Source organism: Liolophura sinensis, chromosome 8 (genome assembly GCF_032854445.1).
Source record: "Liolophura sinensis isolate JHLJ2023 chromosome 8, CUHK_Ljap_v2, whole genome shotgun sequence".
NCBI classification, from domain to species: Eukaryota; Metazoa; Mollusca; class Polyplacophora; order Chitonida; family Chitonidae; genus Liolophura; species Liolophura sinensis.
The window spans coordinates 52,373,455-52,393,354 of record NC_088302.1 but is presented as its reverse complement, the minus strand read 5'-3'; the positions used below and the strand labels follow the sequence as shown (position 1 = coordinate 52,393,354).

The following is a 19,900-nucleotide window of genomic DNA, read 5'->3' as shown; positions in this document are numbered from 1 at the left end:
TGTGAGGCATCATATATGGGGACTGATGCTGCCCATAGTAGGAGTACATCCCAAACTGGGACATACCTGGATTTTCTGACGAAGGTTGAGATCTTTGGGTTTGGCCTTTATCATCTTTCTTGCCCTCGTTTTCAGCACGTTTTGGTTTTTCAGGCACTTCCTCAGTACTCCCTAACGAAGCACTGTCGTTGGCATCAGAAATGTCAGAATACGCAGGGCTTTGAACATCATCGTTCACAGGGCTCTTGCGATCAGGGGTGTTCACCTGAAGGGGCGAACCTGCTTTACTAATGTCTCTGTTTCCAGTCTGAGGAATTCTGGTCCCATGAGGAGAGGCTTCCATTAAATTTGGAGACAGCTGTGAACCTATCATACCACATGATGCTACAGAGCGCTGGGCTTCAGCAATGAGCTTGGAAGTCTCTGCCAGTGAAGCATCCTTCTTTGAACCATCACTTGTCCTGATAGGGGAAGAAACTGATTTTATAACACCTGATCGTTCACATTTCACAGAATCATCCTTCACACTGCCATCCTTTGAAGCTGGCTTTCCTGGCTCTCTTTCCTTGTCTTTGCTACTCTTCTTTTTAGTTTTTGTCTTCTTGTCTTTTAACCCCATCAATGATGGGTTAACACTGGATGGCTCGCCCATTATTGTAGGTTTGGGTTGAATGGGTTTCAGTGAAGGCGACATCTGAGCATGGGTGGAAACAGGGTTTAAACTGGAATGACTAACTGGGACATTGGATGACAATGCAATCATTTGAGGAGATGGTGCGGGCATGATGGGACGTGTTGAAGTCTTTGATTTCGACTTGTCTCCCTTTTCTCCTTTACTTTGTTTCTCAGAGTCCTTCCCAGTTTCTGACTTAACTGAGTCAGAATGAGTTGTTGTTGTTGACATGCTGCCTGATGTGTTCGAAACTGAAGATACTGAACTTGTGGGAGACTGACTGACGGCAGTGGTTACTGTAGCACTAGAACCAGATGCTTGGGGAAGAGATGCAGCACCTCCTAAGCAGCCAATTGGAGCTGCTGCTAATTGATAAATTTGTGATGAAACACTGGTCTTTGGAGAGGTATTACAAAACCCCGATGAGGAAGTAGATACTGTCGTTTCTTTTTTCTTTGATGCAGTATCTGATTTGTGAGAGCCAGAAGTGGCCTCAGCAGACTTGGACTGTCTGGTAGAGACTGAACCCTCATCCTGACCACCTTCACCACTATTCTCAGATTTATTAGAGCACTTGTCACTTTTCTTAGATCCAGTTTCACTGTCCTTGTTTCCTTTTGCACTTGAATTTGACTTTGAATCCTTTGCCAGTTCAACACTTTCACCATCCTTCACAGATTCTGCATCACCAGACTTAGTGTCCTCAGCCTCCAGCTCCGCCACTGGGCTAATATTTTGATGAGCATGAGTCTGATGATACCTCAAACCATTGATGTGCTTGTATTTTTTATTACAATTCGGTTCTGGGCATTCAATCAAGATTGAAGAAGGGCTCTCTACATTAGGTGCACCTCTGGAGCTGGAGCGACTTCTTTTGGGTGGCTTCACACCTTCTGTAATACTGGCTAGATCCAGCTCCGGTGGTCGGCCTTTCCGCTTAGCCCCTGTTCCAACATCAGATTTGGCGGGACTTGGTGGGGCTTGAAATCCATTGGCATTGCTAGTTCTTCGTCCTTTTCTTAATTTCCTAGCTTCATTTGCACCAACGGTTCGATCATTGACAGGCGTTCCACCACCTCTGCCTCGCTTCCCACGTCCTTTGGGTGTTCGCACTTCCAAGTCACTTACAGGAGAATCAGACGTCAGTCTGGTAATAAACAAACACAAGGAATTTCAGGCAAACAACTTCAGAGCAACATCAGCCTGGAGCCATAGACAAATGATAACACTGGCTTCTAGGTGTTTAATGTTCAAATATTTAATCATGAAATGTCAATTAAATTTAATGGCATGTTGAAAAACATCAAATAAAACGCCTATACATTTACTCCCAATTGATCAGAGGCATCACAGATCCACAACCCATTGATACTAATCTAATTAACAATGATTACTTTATAATCCCAAGATACTGTTTGCCTAAATCAGAGCAAACAGTGTTAAGCTGCAAACCATAAGCAAGCCAACAGTGAAGGGGCCTCTTGTATGCCTACAGTGAACATTTGCATTTCATTTCAATTATTTGATTGGTGTTTTAAGTCCTACTCAGGAATATTTCCCTTTTACAGCAGCAAGGCAAATACATGTATGATAAAATCTGAGGCAATCAATTTTGAATGAAATATCTTAGGCTAAATGTTTCACCACATGGCATATATTATTTTTACTAGGGCCTACCTCTGATTCAGGGACTATTATTAGTTATCGATATCAATGCTACACAACATGTGGTAAGTAGGTAACATTCCTACCTAAACCTAACAAGAACAACTACATGTAGTCCCTGTGCTGGAGATTCGGCAAGATGCAATTAGGGCCTAATGTGAGAGGACTTTAAACTTCCTGTTTCGCATTTCATCTGATATGTTAAAAATTATCATCATCATCATCATACTTGTAGAACATTATCAAGACAGATGTCAGATTAAATTTGCAGAAATGACTCCTCAAAACTTATTTACTAGCTGTATCAAACCCATGAAGAAATTTTTAATTACAAGTAAATTTTTATGACTGAGCTAATAAGCAGGTATAGAGGTTGAATATGATCTGCTAGTACCTTCACAGCCCTGATCGCATCCGTCCAGAACAGATGCAAATTACAACCCTGTGGGGTATTACACATTCACATATGCCAGAGTGTCAGGGTAACAAGTTACCAGATAATCAGACTCAAGGTTAAGGACATGAGGCAGGGTGAATGTGGTGATACTGAGAGGGACAGCCAGCTTTATTTATGCCATCAGTCCCTCTGTCCCAGTACTGCTCAAGTTCTCCTGGTCTAGGCTTAAGTCTTTCACTTCCACACCATCATGACAAAGCCTTCAGTGACAAAAGGCTTATTGACTGTCACCCAGGACAAAAGGCCCATTTAATCAAATAGCCATTAAGCTTAAGGCTGATAACAACAAAATTAACCTCCAAACTAGACCAGGGTGCCTGTCAGACAGGTACAGAGGCAGATGAGAAACATGCAAGGCAGACTTCCTGCACCCCCTACGCCCCATTATCCCTTGCCCAGGGGTGCATTGAAGGGCCCCAGGATACTTAACCAACCTAGCTGTATTAACATGTATAGCCTGGTGTTTTGTTACCCTGAATCAACTGGCTTTGCTTTGTGCAGGCGAGAAGGGGAGTCTAGGACTGTTCTTTAAAGCCTAAAAGCATGCCTGCCCAACACCTCCAAAACAAATACACTGAAACACAACCCATCTATGTTGAGAAGGCAGCCTGGTGTAAAACCTGAGGAGATCAGACCAAGCCAGTTCTGACTAACTCACTTCTCCAGAATGCCTTCCAGCTAAATCCACTTTCACATTATGTCTGGAGGAAAGGGAGATGGTAGGTGCACACCACACAGCTGGGGCGGCATTTCAGAGAGCTTAGCCCTTCTCATAAGCCAACTATCCAGCCACATATTTCTGAGAGCTCAAAGCTCGGGGCCAGTTTCTGTTTGCCTGGTAAAAGCACTCACTCTCCTCGTAATTATCTGTGCCAGAAAGGCTGTTATTTATGAGACACAAGCCACTGGGCTAATGAGAGCTACATGGTTTATTCATCACCCGTGACCATAGAGTCTGCAACAACCCCTGCTACTACTACAACAAAAGGGTACGGCTATGGAAAAGAGCCATCCTTTTTTCTGGTCTGGGCCCTTCATTACCTTGCTCTCCCAACACACCAGTCCCATGGGGTATACAATCCAGCTAAATCAGCAGTCTCAGTTAACTTCTAAATAGGGGGATAAAAAGCCTGCCTAGCTTGTTCAAGCTAGACCCAAATTTTGTAATCTGTGAAAGAGGAGAGTAGTAGACTTATGTTATGTCAGTGGTATGGCTGGGGTTAAGGGAGATAGCTGGGTATTTATTTCATCCCAACGGCAAACCTGACATCTGTAGCCATGTCAAACAAGATTAATCTGGCTGGGGATGTTTTAGAAAAGGTACCATCCTCTCTTAATTGGTAATAAGGGTGCGAAAGACTGGCTTGGTGGCCTAATCGATACAAGATATTACAATGATGAATGTGGGCGAGTTGGAGTCAAAGCCCCCTCTCAAGAGAAATCAGCTATCCTGTCGTCTTGGCTAACAAAGAGCTCTCTGGCCGAGCTAAGGCTAGGCACAACCAGCAAGCTGTAATGCATGGTTTGGCTTTAGAGTTCCATCTGAATTATTGACACGGCCAGCTTATAATAGTTCCTGTCAGAAAATTACAGCCTGTCTGTCGCCATACACGCACCGAGTAGGGAATGTTCAGTATTGTGGCCAGCTCTGTCAGAGTTCAAGCGTGCTTTCAAATACAGCTACCATGTTCAGCCTATTAAAGAGCTTCAGACCTTTCCAAAATTACACAATGGTGCTGTTAAAACAATTACAACCTAAAAAAGAGCACACATTGAAGGTTTGAGCTGCGTCTGGAATAGAGATCAAGCATTGGAGTGCCCTGAAAACAAATCAGATGAGCAATTTGCTTAATGAAGCCCAATTTCCACAGGGAGACTTAATCCAAGCCATATGCTGGGAGATCCCCAAGGTTTGAGCTCACACAACCTCCTCTAGTGACCAATACTAGGAACTAGGACCAGCTACATATTATATATCTGTGAGAATTTCAATAAGGAGTCACCCTGCTATCACCATTCTCAGGCACTTTCACTCTAGAAATTCCACTTCTCAGTTCAAATGCCATAAAGAGCAAATATTCAGAGAAAAAAAACGGCAAAAAGATACCACTGTCCCATTTAGACAAGATTACCCCCCCTCGCCCCCCTCAACTGCTTCACTCTGAAACCAGATGAATATAATAAATGACAGAAGAAGAGAGCTTACCGTGGTGGTGCCCAGTCATGGCGTGTAGCGTCCAAAAGTGTGCCTACATACGTCTTTCCCCTCCAGGTAACATTAATCACCAGAACACCTGTGTCACAAAGAAAATAGGTCTGGGCTATCCACCAACTATACTTTACACTTTAACGTCTTGGTAAAGACATATATACACATATTTCAAAACAATTCATGAACTTGGATTATCTATTACACTGGCATTTTATAAGGTAGTCAAGAACAATCACATGCACTGTGGCAGTCAGGTTTGTGGGTGAAGAGTATCCAGCTACACATTTTTAAGTCAGAAATTGATCAACAGACAAAAACCGTCATTAACACAAGTAAAATTTTATTTGTGTGAATGACAGAAATACCATAAAACCAACACACCAAAAATCAATACCGTGAAAATCCTATTATTTTCAGAATGAGCTAATAAAATTTATGCAATCAGCATTTTCTGTTGCAGAATTTCTTTACCTGTAAATCATACACGGCCAAAAACGATGAACTTCAAACAGATTAGTGAGGACAGCTCTACGTATTAACACACACACTGATTACTTTGTGTAAAAAGACACAACGTGATACAGATCGCTGAATCAAACAAAGAAACAATGGCGTGAAATTGTAGGGAATGCGTGTTTTTCTTCTTCCTGGCTTGGTTTTAATGTTAATCTCTGTTCACACTTGACAGAAGAAGTGTTTTTGTCACAGATTACAGACTATTTCTGGGCTAGCAGAAAAATAAAGAACCCATTTTTCTAGAGCACTCACTAATAAGAAAACAATGCTAAGCTGTTCCATTTTGAAAACCTTATACCAGTGAAGTAAAAATGTCATTTTTTTTTCTTTCCTTCTTTACAGAAAAGCAATCCAATATTCCTGTAAAATTACATCTACATGTATTACTGATTGTGAAAAATTGATCTACACTTCATACTTTGTCAGTTTTTTTCAGCTGTCAGATTTGCAATTCATGACATCTTCCAGATAATTCAGTCTCTATCCTCAAATTTCGGCATGGGTGGCTTAACATTATCCCTGTTTTTCACATCTCTCTACGCAGATTCCTATCTCTGTTTGCACATGAATAACAATGTATTCCAATCAATATTTAGAATACTGTGTACTGAGTGAGTGGTGTTTTCCAGGCTGCCGCCAAACCTCATAACCCCTCAACCTTAAGGCAGATGTCTCCTGGTTCTCAATTAGCAGGCTGTTACTCTGCCACAGTTAATGGATAGATTATAAGATAGAACACCACATTGTGGGAGAATTCAGGCTTTAGCAGTGAGGACCTCATGGTGTACAGAGATATAAAAAAAAAGGGAGTAGGGATTAAAGAGGGGAGCGGGGGGGGGGGATCAATATGCTTGGGGCCTAGGACACGAGACAAACCCTAACACAACACTCTAAACTATCCCATGGATCTATCACAATTTAACTGCACTACAGATTGATTCCTTTCTTCCCTGAGGTTGAGGGCCAAGTTCAGACAACAGGGATAAGGCTGTATCCATGTATAAACAAGAGCTAGTGAGAGGTTCAGTCAACTGAACAGGTTCCCTGTCTAACACACACAGCCCCACTCCCTCCAACCTAATCCAGCCTTAGTGAACACTGGCTTAACACTCCATGGCAGAGGGCTGCTGCTCCAGGAATGCTTTTATACTGTTAGCTGATAACATCCCCCTCTTTATGTAATCAATCATCTTATAAAGGCTCTGCTCTGTTCTACAGCCAACTTGGCCCAGCAATTGCCTTACAGCCATCCGATCTCATTCACTTAATAGATCTACGTACAGTCAAATGACATCCTTATGCAGTTACAAGTCATTAAACTTCATCACAAATTGCTTGTGAACTGTTCAGCTTTTCGGAAAAATTTGTTTACTTATTTGGCAAGTCCCCTTCATTTTTCATTGATTTTCAATGCTAATGGAAACACTGGACGAGTAATTAATCAAACTGAAAAAGAAACACATTACTGCTTCACTACATAATTAATGCTAACACAAGAAGCTTTCATAGGGGGAAACATTCTAGGAGCTCCATCAGCCTGTACACCCCACCCTCTTTAACACAAAAAGGGTGTGGGAGGGCTTAATAAACATGGTCAAGCTGTGGAACTGACAAGAAATACAAGCCAAAATTTACGAGATATGGTCCTAATTTTCCTGTACTGTCAGTAGAAATCAGAATTTCAAAAATCCAAAAATGTAATGTCCTCAGATAAAAGAGCAAGTTACATGTAAATGAGTCCCTTTTGGTTCTGTGATATACATGTACTAAATATACATATACGTGTAATGCAACACAAATCCAAACAAAAATAAAAAGAAAAAAATCAGGGAAAACAAGAACACCCTAAGACAAAAACACAGATTTTCTTCAAAATCATGTCCACAGCAATTTTGCTTATACACACAGATATGTTGGTACATGATATTCTGGCCACACCATTAAAGTCCAGCAAGACCAGAGAAAAAACCTGAAATCCAGTTAAATGGATAGTTAGATGGACTTACCATTTTCAGTTTCGTGCCAAACAATGCCCTCGAGGTTAACGCTAGTGCCAGGTTCACAGGGTCCCAAACACTCGGGTTCTGTGCTGACCGCTACATTGCACATTTCTGTACTGGCATCTTGACACATGGACGATGGGTGCACAGGTGAAGAAGCTGTCTCAACCTTATAATGGAAGACACAAAACATGTCAAGTAGGCACAATAAAATCAATGTCTCTAATGACATAAAGTGAGGACTTACTTATTCACACTGTTCAAAATTTATAATTACATCTCTTATAATGCAAATCCCAAGAATGTAACAAGTCCAAACCAACACTTTTATCTCAGCCAGGTTAGAAAGTCCAAACTAACACTTTGTCATATCTCAGCCAGGTTAGAGAGTCCAAAATAACACTGTGTCCTACATGTATCTCAGCCTGGTTAGTCAGTGCAAAATAATACTTTGTCATGTCTCAGCCAGGGTAGTGAGTCTACAATAATACCTTATCCTATGTCAGCTGGATTAGTGAATCCAAAATAAGACTTTATCTTACATGTATGTCAGCCAGGTTTATAGTGAATCTAAAATAATACTTTGACGTATCTTAGCTCCAATGAAATAAGAAAATGTACAATGTGTGTGTCCAAATAAAGAAATACACTGAAATAGTCCTGGGTGTATATATGTACACTATGCCTGGACATTTTGATAAGATAACCCTCCATCTGAGCTTAAAGTGACAGGCTGCTACAAACACAAAACACTGGTCACACTTCCAAAGTAAAGCTATTCCAAAACTGTGTGGAAACAGTCATGCAAAATGTTTTCTACTTGACCGCTTGGCATGAATTATACCAGTAGCAGTTTGTTATGCCATGCTACGAAAAGATCAGATCTGTATTTAATTTACACATCTTAAATTTGACAAAGTTGAAGAGTGGTTGGCATGCCTAATTAACCCTTCAATAGTACTGTGTTAGGATGAATTAACAACTGGACAGGGATTTACTGACTCTCTTTTTTCTTCCCAGACACTGTCACTTTCACATCACACACTGTGTTACTAATTGCTTTATCTAAAAAAGGTGTTCAATTAGCTTTTTATAAGAGTCAGTTTTAATTATACACAGGGAGCACAAAAAAATTCAAGAGCAAATCAGTACTACTGGATCATACAATAAATTAACATTTCCTATTAATTGATCTTTCTTTTTTCATCATAATGGTTGTAATAAAAAAAAAATAGAAGGGGAAATCGTTTAAACTGGTGTGCTTATTTTCATGGCGAGATCAAATAACAATGTGAGAAGCAGGCAATAGCTTACAGGCACTCCATGATAATTACAAACCAGTTACCAGTGAGTAAAAACAGCAAATGAAAAAAACAAATACAAAACAGAGACAACAGACGATTGCACAGTTGTTTTACTGATGCGGATAACCACAGCAAGTCTCAATTTCTATCTCACTCAGATATTTTTTTTTCTTGGCTTTTTTCTTTAATACCAGTCTGTGCAATTCCATTGTATATCTCAGTGCCATGTCTTTGTACTGAGTGGAGACGTCAGAACTCTGCCCACAGTCACTACTGCGGCATTTTACTGTCCTGATGGGGGTGATTTATGTATGTATGAAAGCCAGCTTTCCTCAGAGCGAGATTAATGTCTCTATTGTGATGTATGTATTCAGTCTGGTTCTAAGTTGTTATCAGCTATCTCACATGTGGTAACCTGTAGTTGGGGGAAGGGAAAAGGGGGTGAGGGGGAAGGAGGCTCCTTCTGGGGGGAACACAGCCAATGGTCTATTGAGATTAACACCTGCTGCTATTATAATGTTTGAGTCTCTAAAGGGGATTTTCCCTTTTGAGCTTGGCCTAAGCAGGTGACTCCTGTGCTGTTGCAAAGGCAGCCCCTCATTATGAAATTTACTAGGTGAGGAAATCAAAAATCACTTGCACAGATAGACAATAACATAATACAGGCAAAAAAAAGTTATCCGATGACTGTGTAACCTCTAAATACTGACTTTTCTCTCACAAATAAAACTTGCTTTGCAAAATTATCACCCGTGTCACAAGTCAGGTTTGAGATTCACTAATAATAACAGCTACAAAAGTAGCTTTTGAAATGAAAAGCTTAATCATGAGCATAAAACCTTTGTGTAAAAATAACCTATACATCGTCACATTTTCCCACCAGACAGACACTTTTCTCATTTGTTTCCGTCTCCACTTTGCCCCACCCCACACCCTAATCACAAAACATTTCCCCAACAGTACCCCTAACACTTTGAGCGGAAACCCCTAACAGAGCCCCAAGTCGTGTAATAAGTTGGGAGCGAGCTGTCAGCGATGACGTTGTAGTATTTGCTATGACACGACCCAAGTGTAGATTACCCAGCTAGTCCCCAGCACAGATCAACTAGCTTGACACTTTGTCACTAAACTCCCTTCAATCCCGCATAATTGGCCTCGAGAATATTGCACTTAATATGAAATTAACGTAATTTTATCCCATTAAGTGTGCGAGGAGGAACCAAATAAAATGTCCCGCTAGTTCGCTGCGAGAGAGCCGAAGAGCAATCGATTGAGAGGTCATTTTATGGGGCTTGAAAATAACAAGTTACAGCTCAGAAACAAGCACGTATCCATTGGCATTACCTTTTCGACTTTCATTTTCTTCATAGGTACTCCTATCCCATCCTCAACTTTGGCATTAAATTCGTAAGGATCCAGAGCTGGTTCCTTTTTGGTGGTACATGGTACCTCCCCGGGTTTAGGCTCGTTGGCTAGCACGGGGCCGCCAGCCATATCATGCCCGTTCATCAACACATTGGTATTTCCACTAACGCTTGTATTCACAACACCATTCACACTCACCGGCGGCGACACAGCCGTCGTAGTAGAATCACACGTTGATTTCACTTTATCCTTAGCCTTTTCCTTTTTGTGTGCGTTTTTCAATTTGGGGGATTTCTCCTTTTCCCCGTGCACGCCATGTTTACCAGCTTTGTCCCCTGGCATGTTCACTGACGGGTTTGAGCTGGCAGCGTTCACTGCTCCAGCGGTAACACTCCTACCTTCTCCTGCTCCACTGCACTTTGAACCTTCACTTTTCACAATTTCATGTTTCGAATCTGCGGTTTTAGCTCCAACACTTTTCCTTTTAATTTTCATCTTGAGTCCTTTGTCTACGGTGGCTTGATGCTCAACTGTACTCATTTTCCCCCCCTTCTGCTCAGTCGAGCACTCGGATTCCTCGGCGCGCAGCGTACTACTGCCCCAGCCGTGGACGCTCACACCCTTCACTCCACTGGTAACATAGCCTTTGGTTAACCTAAACTCCACACCGTCCTCCTCGCTTGGATCGTTAGGGAAAGTATAAATATCTGCACATCTAGCCCGTGTACTCAGCAAATCACTGTCATCGTTGTGTGTAAACGTTAAATGCGAGCAGCGCACACGGTCAGCGAGTAAGGAGAGACCATTGTCCCTGCTCTTCCCTACTTTCTGGCTTCCTCTCGGAGCAGCTTGGGCAGATTGAGCAGAGCCGTGTCTCATGAGGTCGACTCGGCTAAGTCAGTAGCCCCAGGGAACCCACTGAAAGAGACAATAGAGCTGATCAGTTTAGTGAAGCCACTCGCTCAATGAATCGCACAAGTCAATCTACAAATTAATGACAGTTTTATGTGACCGCTGCTACTTGGCTTGTAGCAGACTGTCAACAACATATCTATATTACTGACGCTCTTGTAAAGCATAAATACATTCTGGGAGCAATTGACATTTACCGACTTCGACTAACAGCTCTCCCTCCTGGCTGCGATGTGCCGTGAAGGCGTTATGCGTTACTGAAGTGTACACCCCCTAAACAGGCCTCTGTCAGAGCTTTAGCTGTTAGGACGTGTATACAGTGGATAAATACGGCCTGCATTATCCATCACACGAACCCAACACAAAGGCACTTTCTGCCCTAGTATAAATCGTTACCGGCTTCAGACGGTAAACGACTTGAGTAGAACAGAGGAGCAGAGGCTAATAAAAACAGCCAATGTACTCACTGTTCAGTTTTAACAAGCAAAAAAGGTGCCAACGGCAAAACGTATACCTGTATCTCATACATACTGCCGGCTGGTTAAGTATATAGGCCTACTAATGTGAGAAACGCTTCCGCAGTGGACTGTGTCACTGTAGCTCCTAAATCCAATATAGCAGCTATGATCTGTACAATAGCCAACTAAGATCGAGTCATACAGCCCTTCATCTTTACCCGGTAACTTCCTACCCCTTGTGACCAACGCTAGAAAAAACCGCAGTGGATCAACCAATGGGTGCTCGGGAAGGGGTGTAAGGGCCGATGCTCACACAGAGCCGTTGGACATTAGACAAGCTGTTCAAGATTTGACCGTGGCTGCCTAGCTCCCCACCCTCCTCCTCTCCTTTATACGATACAAACACGCTTGATAACGCGATTAGGGGCTGTATCTGTCAGCTTTGACCCGCTCTGTAAATGGTGTCACTTCGCAGCCTGCCACCCCTATAGCTCCTTCACCAATCGAGTACCAGACGCGCCAGACAAAAGCACTTAGCAGGGTGGCGGATTTAGATAACAACAAATACCACTGTTTATCGTTCCGTTTTAACAAGGCTTTTCCCTGACTGTCCAAAATAACTAAATCAAACCTTGTCTCATTATAGCGGGCAAATTGTGGTTTTCTCAACGCCAAGTATATTTCTTTCTTCTTTTTTTCTGCTAGCCGAACAACAGACCTCGTATCTTTTTAAAATCACTTTCTTGCTCTTAATTATTCAGGCTTAGCAGTTGTTTTCCACGGAAGCAAACTTCAAACGTCTGAAGCGAGTCAACAAATTTCTTAATCATTTAGCTGTATCTATAATTTGATCACCTCAAGCTCTTACAATTTAATCTAAGATATCTATTAACGCTCAGATAAAGGTGCGACTTTAACGCTCGTTGAGGTCAGCCCTGAAAAACATTAAAGGTCAATCAATAATTCAAGTCGCGTTGTATAGACACAGCAATTCCAGGTCGGGAGAAATCTCCAACAAGCATGTCCGAAAACATGGAAATATAACTAAAGAATAGAAAGTATTTTCAGTGACGCATCGGTGTGAAGGCGGCATTTTGCCACGACCTTTAAAACATGCTAGAATACAAACAAATCGTCCGGCCCACACTGAATGGGCTACAAAAACAGTCCGCTACCGCAATAACAGGCTCTGTGGCCACAAGAATGTCACTTTTAAACGACCAAGGCCCGAGGACTAACAAAAAAATTTCCCCCCGCAGGAAAATCAGATGGAAATTTACCGCTTCCATGTGAAAAAGTATATAATCATTAAATAAAAGTAATTAAAATTCCTAAGTTTAGCGTGTCCAAGCTTGTGCGCCTATATTTGTTGAAACTATACAGATCATAGAAGTAGAATAAAACTAAACTAAACCGTTTTGGAAGAAACCCTATAGAAGTGACAGATGAAGGTTTCTTGCCTGGTCAGCTGCACGTGTAAGAGGAGCCACAGGGGTATCAGTAATCCTATGGGGCGTCACACACCTCGTGAATTCAGCTGAACATGTGGAGATAGCATGGAGCCCTCAACTCAAGTGTCCGACACGAACACTGGCCGCACACAATGTAAACTTGATCGTCTTTCCCTCTAACTACGCGGGAGGCCCCGTTGGGGAGTGTAACGAGCACCTCTGTAAGCGTTATATATATACATACACATTCACCACACTGTCAACCCAATACATTATACTCACCAGTATTACGCTGGGTATGACACAGAGCAACGAAATCAAATTATGCCTTTGCAAATCAAGCTGTTTATCCCAATGCCCTGCATGGTCACGTTGGGTCTATGTACGAACTCGTGTAAACTCCAGCAATTTGTGCGTTTCGTCAGACATGAACTGTGTTTTTTCTTTTAACCGCGCCATTTCACAAAACCGTATGGACAAATTACGCCAGAAACCCAGCAGCTATCATGTCTTGTTTTCCAGCCAAATCTCAATCGTAAAACCTTTTCTCCTGGATACATCTCGTAAAAAAGGAGATGACCACATCACAAACTAGCCTATTATAGATAATACCTTCGCAATGACGTACACAAGCATGTTGATCGTGTATCATCTGTACATATGTCCGCTTGCAAGTCAAACAAATAAACATGACCCTTAGTGACTGGCAACATTATATACACCATCTACAGGTTTATACTTACATATCAATTATTAAATATACAACCCTGAGGTATTTACCTGCTGTTGTCCTCTCCCAGAAGATATACATCGTGTTTTGCTGGCAAGTGAATACACTGAAACAGGGCCACGTGTTGTTTTAAGCTCATTTTGCAAGTAACCCAGCAGAGATAGTGAGTTGAATGACACTGTGGAAATCTTTACATATACTAGGGAAAGACATTAACTACATGCGAATCCACCGGACAATAATTGTCGTATGATCATATATGACAAAATGTATCTCTCGACAAAATGTGTCCTTATATATATCTAGCCTAATAATCTGACTATACATAGACACCCAGATAATCTGGTTATAGATATATTTACAGTACTACTGCAGCTGGTCAAGGTAAGGCGTCTATTAGGAAAGGTGCAAAATTTAACATAAAAACAAAAAAAGTCTAAACAAACATACAGGGTATACATCCGTTTATCAACTTTCATACACTGTCTGTGTAGACGTCTAGAAATGTATTCTCAAACTAATATATTCAGTTGGCAGAAGAGAATTTATTCGATGCATGCACATAAAAAATGCCATTTTAGAAGTGTCGTGCCGAGGTTTTGCCGTCATTGGACGTTCCTGTGAGCATATGGTAATTACTCAGATCAAACCACTGTGCTCATCAACACTACATGTGAACCCAGGTCCCCAAATGATTCGCTCTCTAAATTTAGAGCGAGAAAACGGTAATGAAAACAGTAACGGTCACAGCTTTACTATATTTCGTTATGAATAAAAAGAGATAGTTCCCTAACTGTCCAGCTTCTACTGAGTGGGGCGTGTCGCGGACGGGTATAGAGGGGCTTTTATCTTCAGATACTGGACCCTGGTTTGCAGACAAATTACGAGCTTCCCAAGAGCCGAACAGAAAATCAAACAGGATCGACATGTGACTTCATATACCAAGCTACATGTGCATGTCAAGTAATACCGTCTGGTTGATTACATGTATATGGCAATTAGGATTAGAAAACTTCTACGAAAAAAGGTAGACTGAACAGACAGGTCGAAGAAACCGCACGCTGATATATATATATATATATATTTTTTTCAATGTGATTATCAATGGTTCCGTGGCTTCTTCATGCAAGGTTTGTTGAATATTTGGTCATTGGGAGAGTATAGAGATTATACTGAGACTTGTCTCACGTCCATAAAATCTATACGCTTTCCTACTGACCAAATATTCAACACACCATGCACATGATATCAAAACAATTGCTACTTAAGCGAGTAAATACAAGCGCCAGTGGGGTATAATAAAAGAATATCTGCTTACGTTTTTATCGTGATGTTACAAAACTATATACTCCAGAACATTTTAAGTAATAATTCGGTTGACGCGATAACCAAAATGAAGCCCGGCGTACGAAAGCGCCGATATCGCCAACGATATGAACAACGGTAACACGCATGCGCAAATGATGCGAGATACTCTATACATGTATGATCCTGAAACTCTCATTAGGTCCTTTGATATGAAACGGGGAAAAAAACTTGTGAAAATGATAGAAGCGACCAGGACCTGGAATAACCATTTCCTGTTTGGGGTATTCTTGGCCAGCAGTGTGTAAATAAAGTCCCATATGCCGGGAGTTTGCACAACATAAAATGTCTGGTTTTAGTTTTACAAGTTCGGAGACGTACATAGTTGGTTGTAAGCGCCATGTTATCTCCGCATTACACATTAGTATTGTTATAGGCGCGATATTCAGATTATGCGGGATAGCTCGGCCTCGCTAACTGACATTGTTATGTAACCGTCAAAACAGCCAGTAAATCTACACCTGTCAGTTCCTAGCCAACATGTCGTCACCTCGAACTAGGTAGGGTATCCATTCGCTCCAGTCAATATACGTCATTCTACTAAAGTATTTCACTGAGTGTAATCACCACACTATACTAAATTGCTTAATTTCCAGAAAGTAGAACAGGGCTCGCATCGCAGATTCTTTTGCATTTAGCCAACACTGGTTCACTTGTGCACTAAAACGAGGTGATCCTGATTCAGCTTTATTTTGCTAGAACATGTGTATATAGATACTCTTAAATCACATAATGTGGTATTATTAACAAAGGTGATGTTAAGTATACAGTCTCAAGAACTATGGGGAAAAAATTAAAAAAAAGTCAAGACAACCGAATAAATTTAAAATGAATACACAGGAAATGGTGTGTTGTGCTTACGGATGAAGTTGAAATATGCAAAAATTAACCTTTACAAACCACCCCCACTGTCCACCTACACCCCTACCCCCAATCATTCCTCCACGGCGCCCTCCTCTCACTCACCGTTTGTCTTTCGGTATCCGAATCTAGTCGAGGGACAAGGAATGGAACTGTAGCTGTCGACAGCATGGGCATATATCACACGGCAATGGCTTACATGTGTAACAGACCACAAATATCAATTCAGCCTGACGATCCCCGCTTTTTCTCATTAAAGTTGCATAACCTGTCGTAGTCAGCATATGCCATAACCTACAGGTACATTGAATTACCCGGTTCCACGCCCCCTTTTTCTGACGCACAAAAGGGCGCCTATGTATCACAACCCACATACTAACAATGTGTCTTTTAAATCCCATAAGCAGATAGCTTTCCAGTAGATTGTTTTTTATCGAGAGTTAAATTACCTCAATAATAATATACTTGAGTAGAGAGGTGTAAAAGTTTATCATCGGAGATTCCTGAGAGGCTATCTGAGCTCCAGCGACACTAGCTTGAGATGAATGAATTCTACAAGCAGAACAAGCCCATACGGCAAGCTGATAGCTGACCGGGGCTGTTTAGAGAGTGATCGCCTCTAGAGTGACTATAGCAGTATCCTGGAGCACTGATATGCCAATGTAGACCGCACATAACATAGCCGTGTAGATAGTCATCAAGTCTTTGCACGTGTCATAAATTATATCCACCTGACACAGTGGTGCTAAAGTGTATAACACACTCACGTCTTCATAGGTGGAAACAGGTGCTTCATACATCATGTGACTATAGATTCTCAAGAGCGGGTTTAAACATGAGTTTGAACATACAAACACATGAGTCTTTTTTTTTTTTTTTAAATACATGTATGAATGTTGTATAATCTTGTTGGATTATGAGTTAGTCACAGCTACAAACACTGAGAACCACTTATAACACTTTTAATATGAAAGATTAAAACATGAGAAATATACATGTATATATAGCCCAGTAAGACATATATTTTATACCATATACATGTGTATATCTGAGAGATTTAAGTCGCATATGCGCATGCTATATATCTTAAAACGGATTTGGTGGATTTCATATCTTTGAAATATAAACGATCAGAAGTTTTCCGAATATAGAATATATATACATGTAGTCCTAGTGTACATATAGAAACAATGTGAGGAATAAAAATAAATAGACCCTTATGATAATTATATATATATATATATAATTATCATTCACTGCTTGGATTTTATGTTGGCCATCTGCTCCCAAACGGGAAATAAACAGTGATATTTACACAGACTGAAGTCAAGAGACAGTGGGGTAACATATCGGACAGGTACTACATATAGAGAGCTGTTTACTTTTATAAACAGGAAACAACGAAGGATCCTCATTTGGTTTCCAATCCATTGTTATAACTCTCCTCACTTGTGGCAAAATAAAGTGCCGAAACATTGCATCCATTGCAACGTCTCCATTTTAAGAGTGTGTACTATTACAAGACTATAGGATTACCATCAAATAATTAATTTGCAGGCATGTTTCTACGATTCTGTTTATTTACTACAAAGCGTTAATAAGTGTGATATGTGAAAATATATTGTTTAAATCTACGCGACGAAACGTCTGTATCAGAGTTCAGCCTTAGTTAGACAGTAAAGACGTGCTAGCTTGTATTCGGGCCGAGGTCGTTTGTCTACACTTGGCAAGAAAACCATATAATTACAGTAAAATTTGATGGGATTTACTTGGGATAAAATATATATAAAACAGAGCTAAAGTGTTCAAAATCACCACATGATCTGGGATTTTAAGAAAGCTTTCAAGTGAAACGATCTTTTAATTCATTTGCTCTGCTTCATGCAGAATAAAGTAACCGGATGACAATGCCCTCGAGGGTGTCTCGAGTCGACAGTTTACTGTGGGAAAAGATTGGACGTATTCACACAGACAAAACCTGTATGACTTACACACATATCTACTTCCATGACAACTGTATTTATGGCGCATGTGAATTATTGAAATTCTTTTGTTACAAAGAAGGTGTTGTGCGCGTTGTGTTCACTGAAACAAGTTTTGAACAACTAGAGGCAAACATTTTAACAAAAAAATAGCAAAGGATGCAGAAGACAATGTGATGACATACAAAAATTTAAACTTTTCTTTAAGGTTTATAGCTGATGTTTCATTGAAAAAAGGGAATACAGAGTTCTGAAAAAATGTACTTTTCTCGCTTGACAAACACCCAGACACAGGCATCCGTGATTTCCGTATGACCGCTTGCAGTTCTGTGTCACTTTATAGAGCCCAGTGCACTTTGGTGTATGCTTCACATTACTGGCGGTTAAAAGTCCTAGTATTAGAGTTTCAAAACATAACATAATAATAATTATAATAATACTATAATGACAAATGAATTAAAAATAAACAACACAAAAATTCAGCTGACACCCTTTTGTGGATTGTATTTTGCATGTCTATTTCTTTGAATAACAGGCTATAGCAACACACAAACACGGATAAACCTCCGCTGGGTCATGTACAGTGAATTAACTCTTAATTTCGTGACTTTAAGTTTATAATGAATAATTACAAGGAAGTAATCATCATCATTTCTGTCAATCTATTGTTTAGAATCTTTTGATCAATTATCTCTCAGGAATCAAGTTTCAGCCATTCATCATGCCTTAAAACAGCATCTAAACCTTGTGCGAGAAGACAAAGCAGTTGTCCCTTCGCTTCCTGGAGGCACAAAGCTATCGTCCTGCTGTTGAGATGTGTTCACGTCTCGCCTTACCCTGAACTGCCGGTGTCACAAAGAAGGCTCCAGCTGTGACGAACTGGTTGGTGTTATACAACAAATGCGGATATAGGCAGTCAGCATGCAGCTGACATAACCGCCTAGGCTAAAAGCAATCATTCAACAAGGGAACTTTCTCCAGCCTTTGTCAACAAAATACCTAAACCATGCACAATTAAGTCTTACGATCGGAACACAGCAGTGGCTAAACAAAACTGAAAACTTCCCCTGTGAAAAGAAGTGTATACGTGCCAATAATCAGTCCGATAAATAATTTGCTTATGAAGGTGAAAATAAACTGGACTTTGCGACATATTGCAGTGCACCATGAAACAAGTTTGAGTTTAGTACGAAGATATTTATCTTACATGTGATAAAGGAGATAAGGAAAAAAGATACCATGCTGAATCCATACTTTTGACTCTACACCATTTGTTGGAGTAGTTGTATTGACAAGGGAGCAGAAATGATTCGATATGACCTACAACAATGTACGAGGCTATATATAATATATATATACATAATATTCAATCATTAAAAATGACTTCATCTCAATATCGCCCACTAAATGCAAATATACATACGTATGGCCCAAGTTACGTCGAAATGAGATCATGCATATCCTCATTACAGGATTATGTTCAATTAAAAACCTAAATAATTATATCCCAAGAAACAAATTGTATGGTCGATCGCTTAAAAGCGTAGCGTTGTTCTTGGCGATCATTGATATTTTCATCGATATGATTGAGAGCACTATTACGTCTGTAGAATAAATCAACTATTGTTGTCATCTTATATATATGTTATCAGACTTGATATATATGTTATCAGATTTAATATATATGTTATCAGATTGTCACTAATCTTCATCAAGTTCGCGGACACAGAGAAGCACGGGTTTCAACAAGCGTACAAGTGTCACCAACCTCCGGCCACGTGGATACGGCCAATAAACTCCCCAGGATGATGGCTGCTACCGACATGATATATGACAACACTTTGCGACACCTAGCAGAACATGAACTGTCTCGTCACCATCTGCGTCATTAAAGACGGCTTCAACATATCACAGTGAAAGCAAAAGTACATGTATCCTCTAAATACGCC

The 19,900-nt window shown here is 40.7% G+C and overlaps 1 protein-coding gene across 1 annotated transcript in view; it reads right to left on the bottom strand.

Annotated features, from left to right (window-relative positions):
• Positions 1 to 19,900, bottom strand: part of LOC135473662 (zinc finger protein 608-like) — a 39,516-nt gene that overhangs the window by 5,671 nt on the left and 13,945 nt on the right. Inside the window, exons 2-5 of the mRNA XM_064753527.1 lie at positions 10,172 to 11,110; positions 7,530 to 7,692; positions 5,002 to 5,089; positions 1 to 1,820 (exon numbers count right to left, since the gene is read on the bottom strand). Of these exons, the coding sequence (XP_064609597.1) occupies positions 1 to 1,820; positions 5,002 to 5,089; positions 7,530 to 7,692; positions 10,172 to 11,071 (2,971 nt within the window). The 5' untranslated portion in view covers positions 11,072 to 11,110. The remainder of the gene's footprint in view (positions 1,821 to 5,001; positions 5,090 to 7,529; positions 7,693 to 10,171; positions 11,111 to 19,900) is intronic.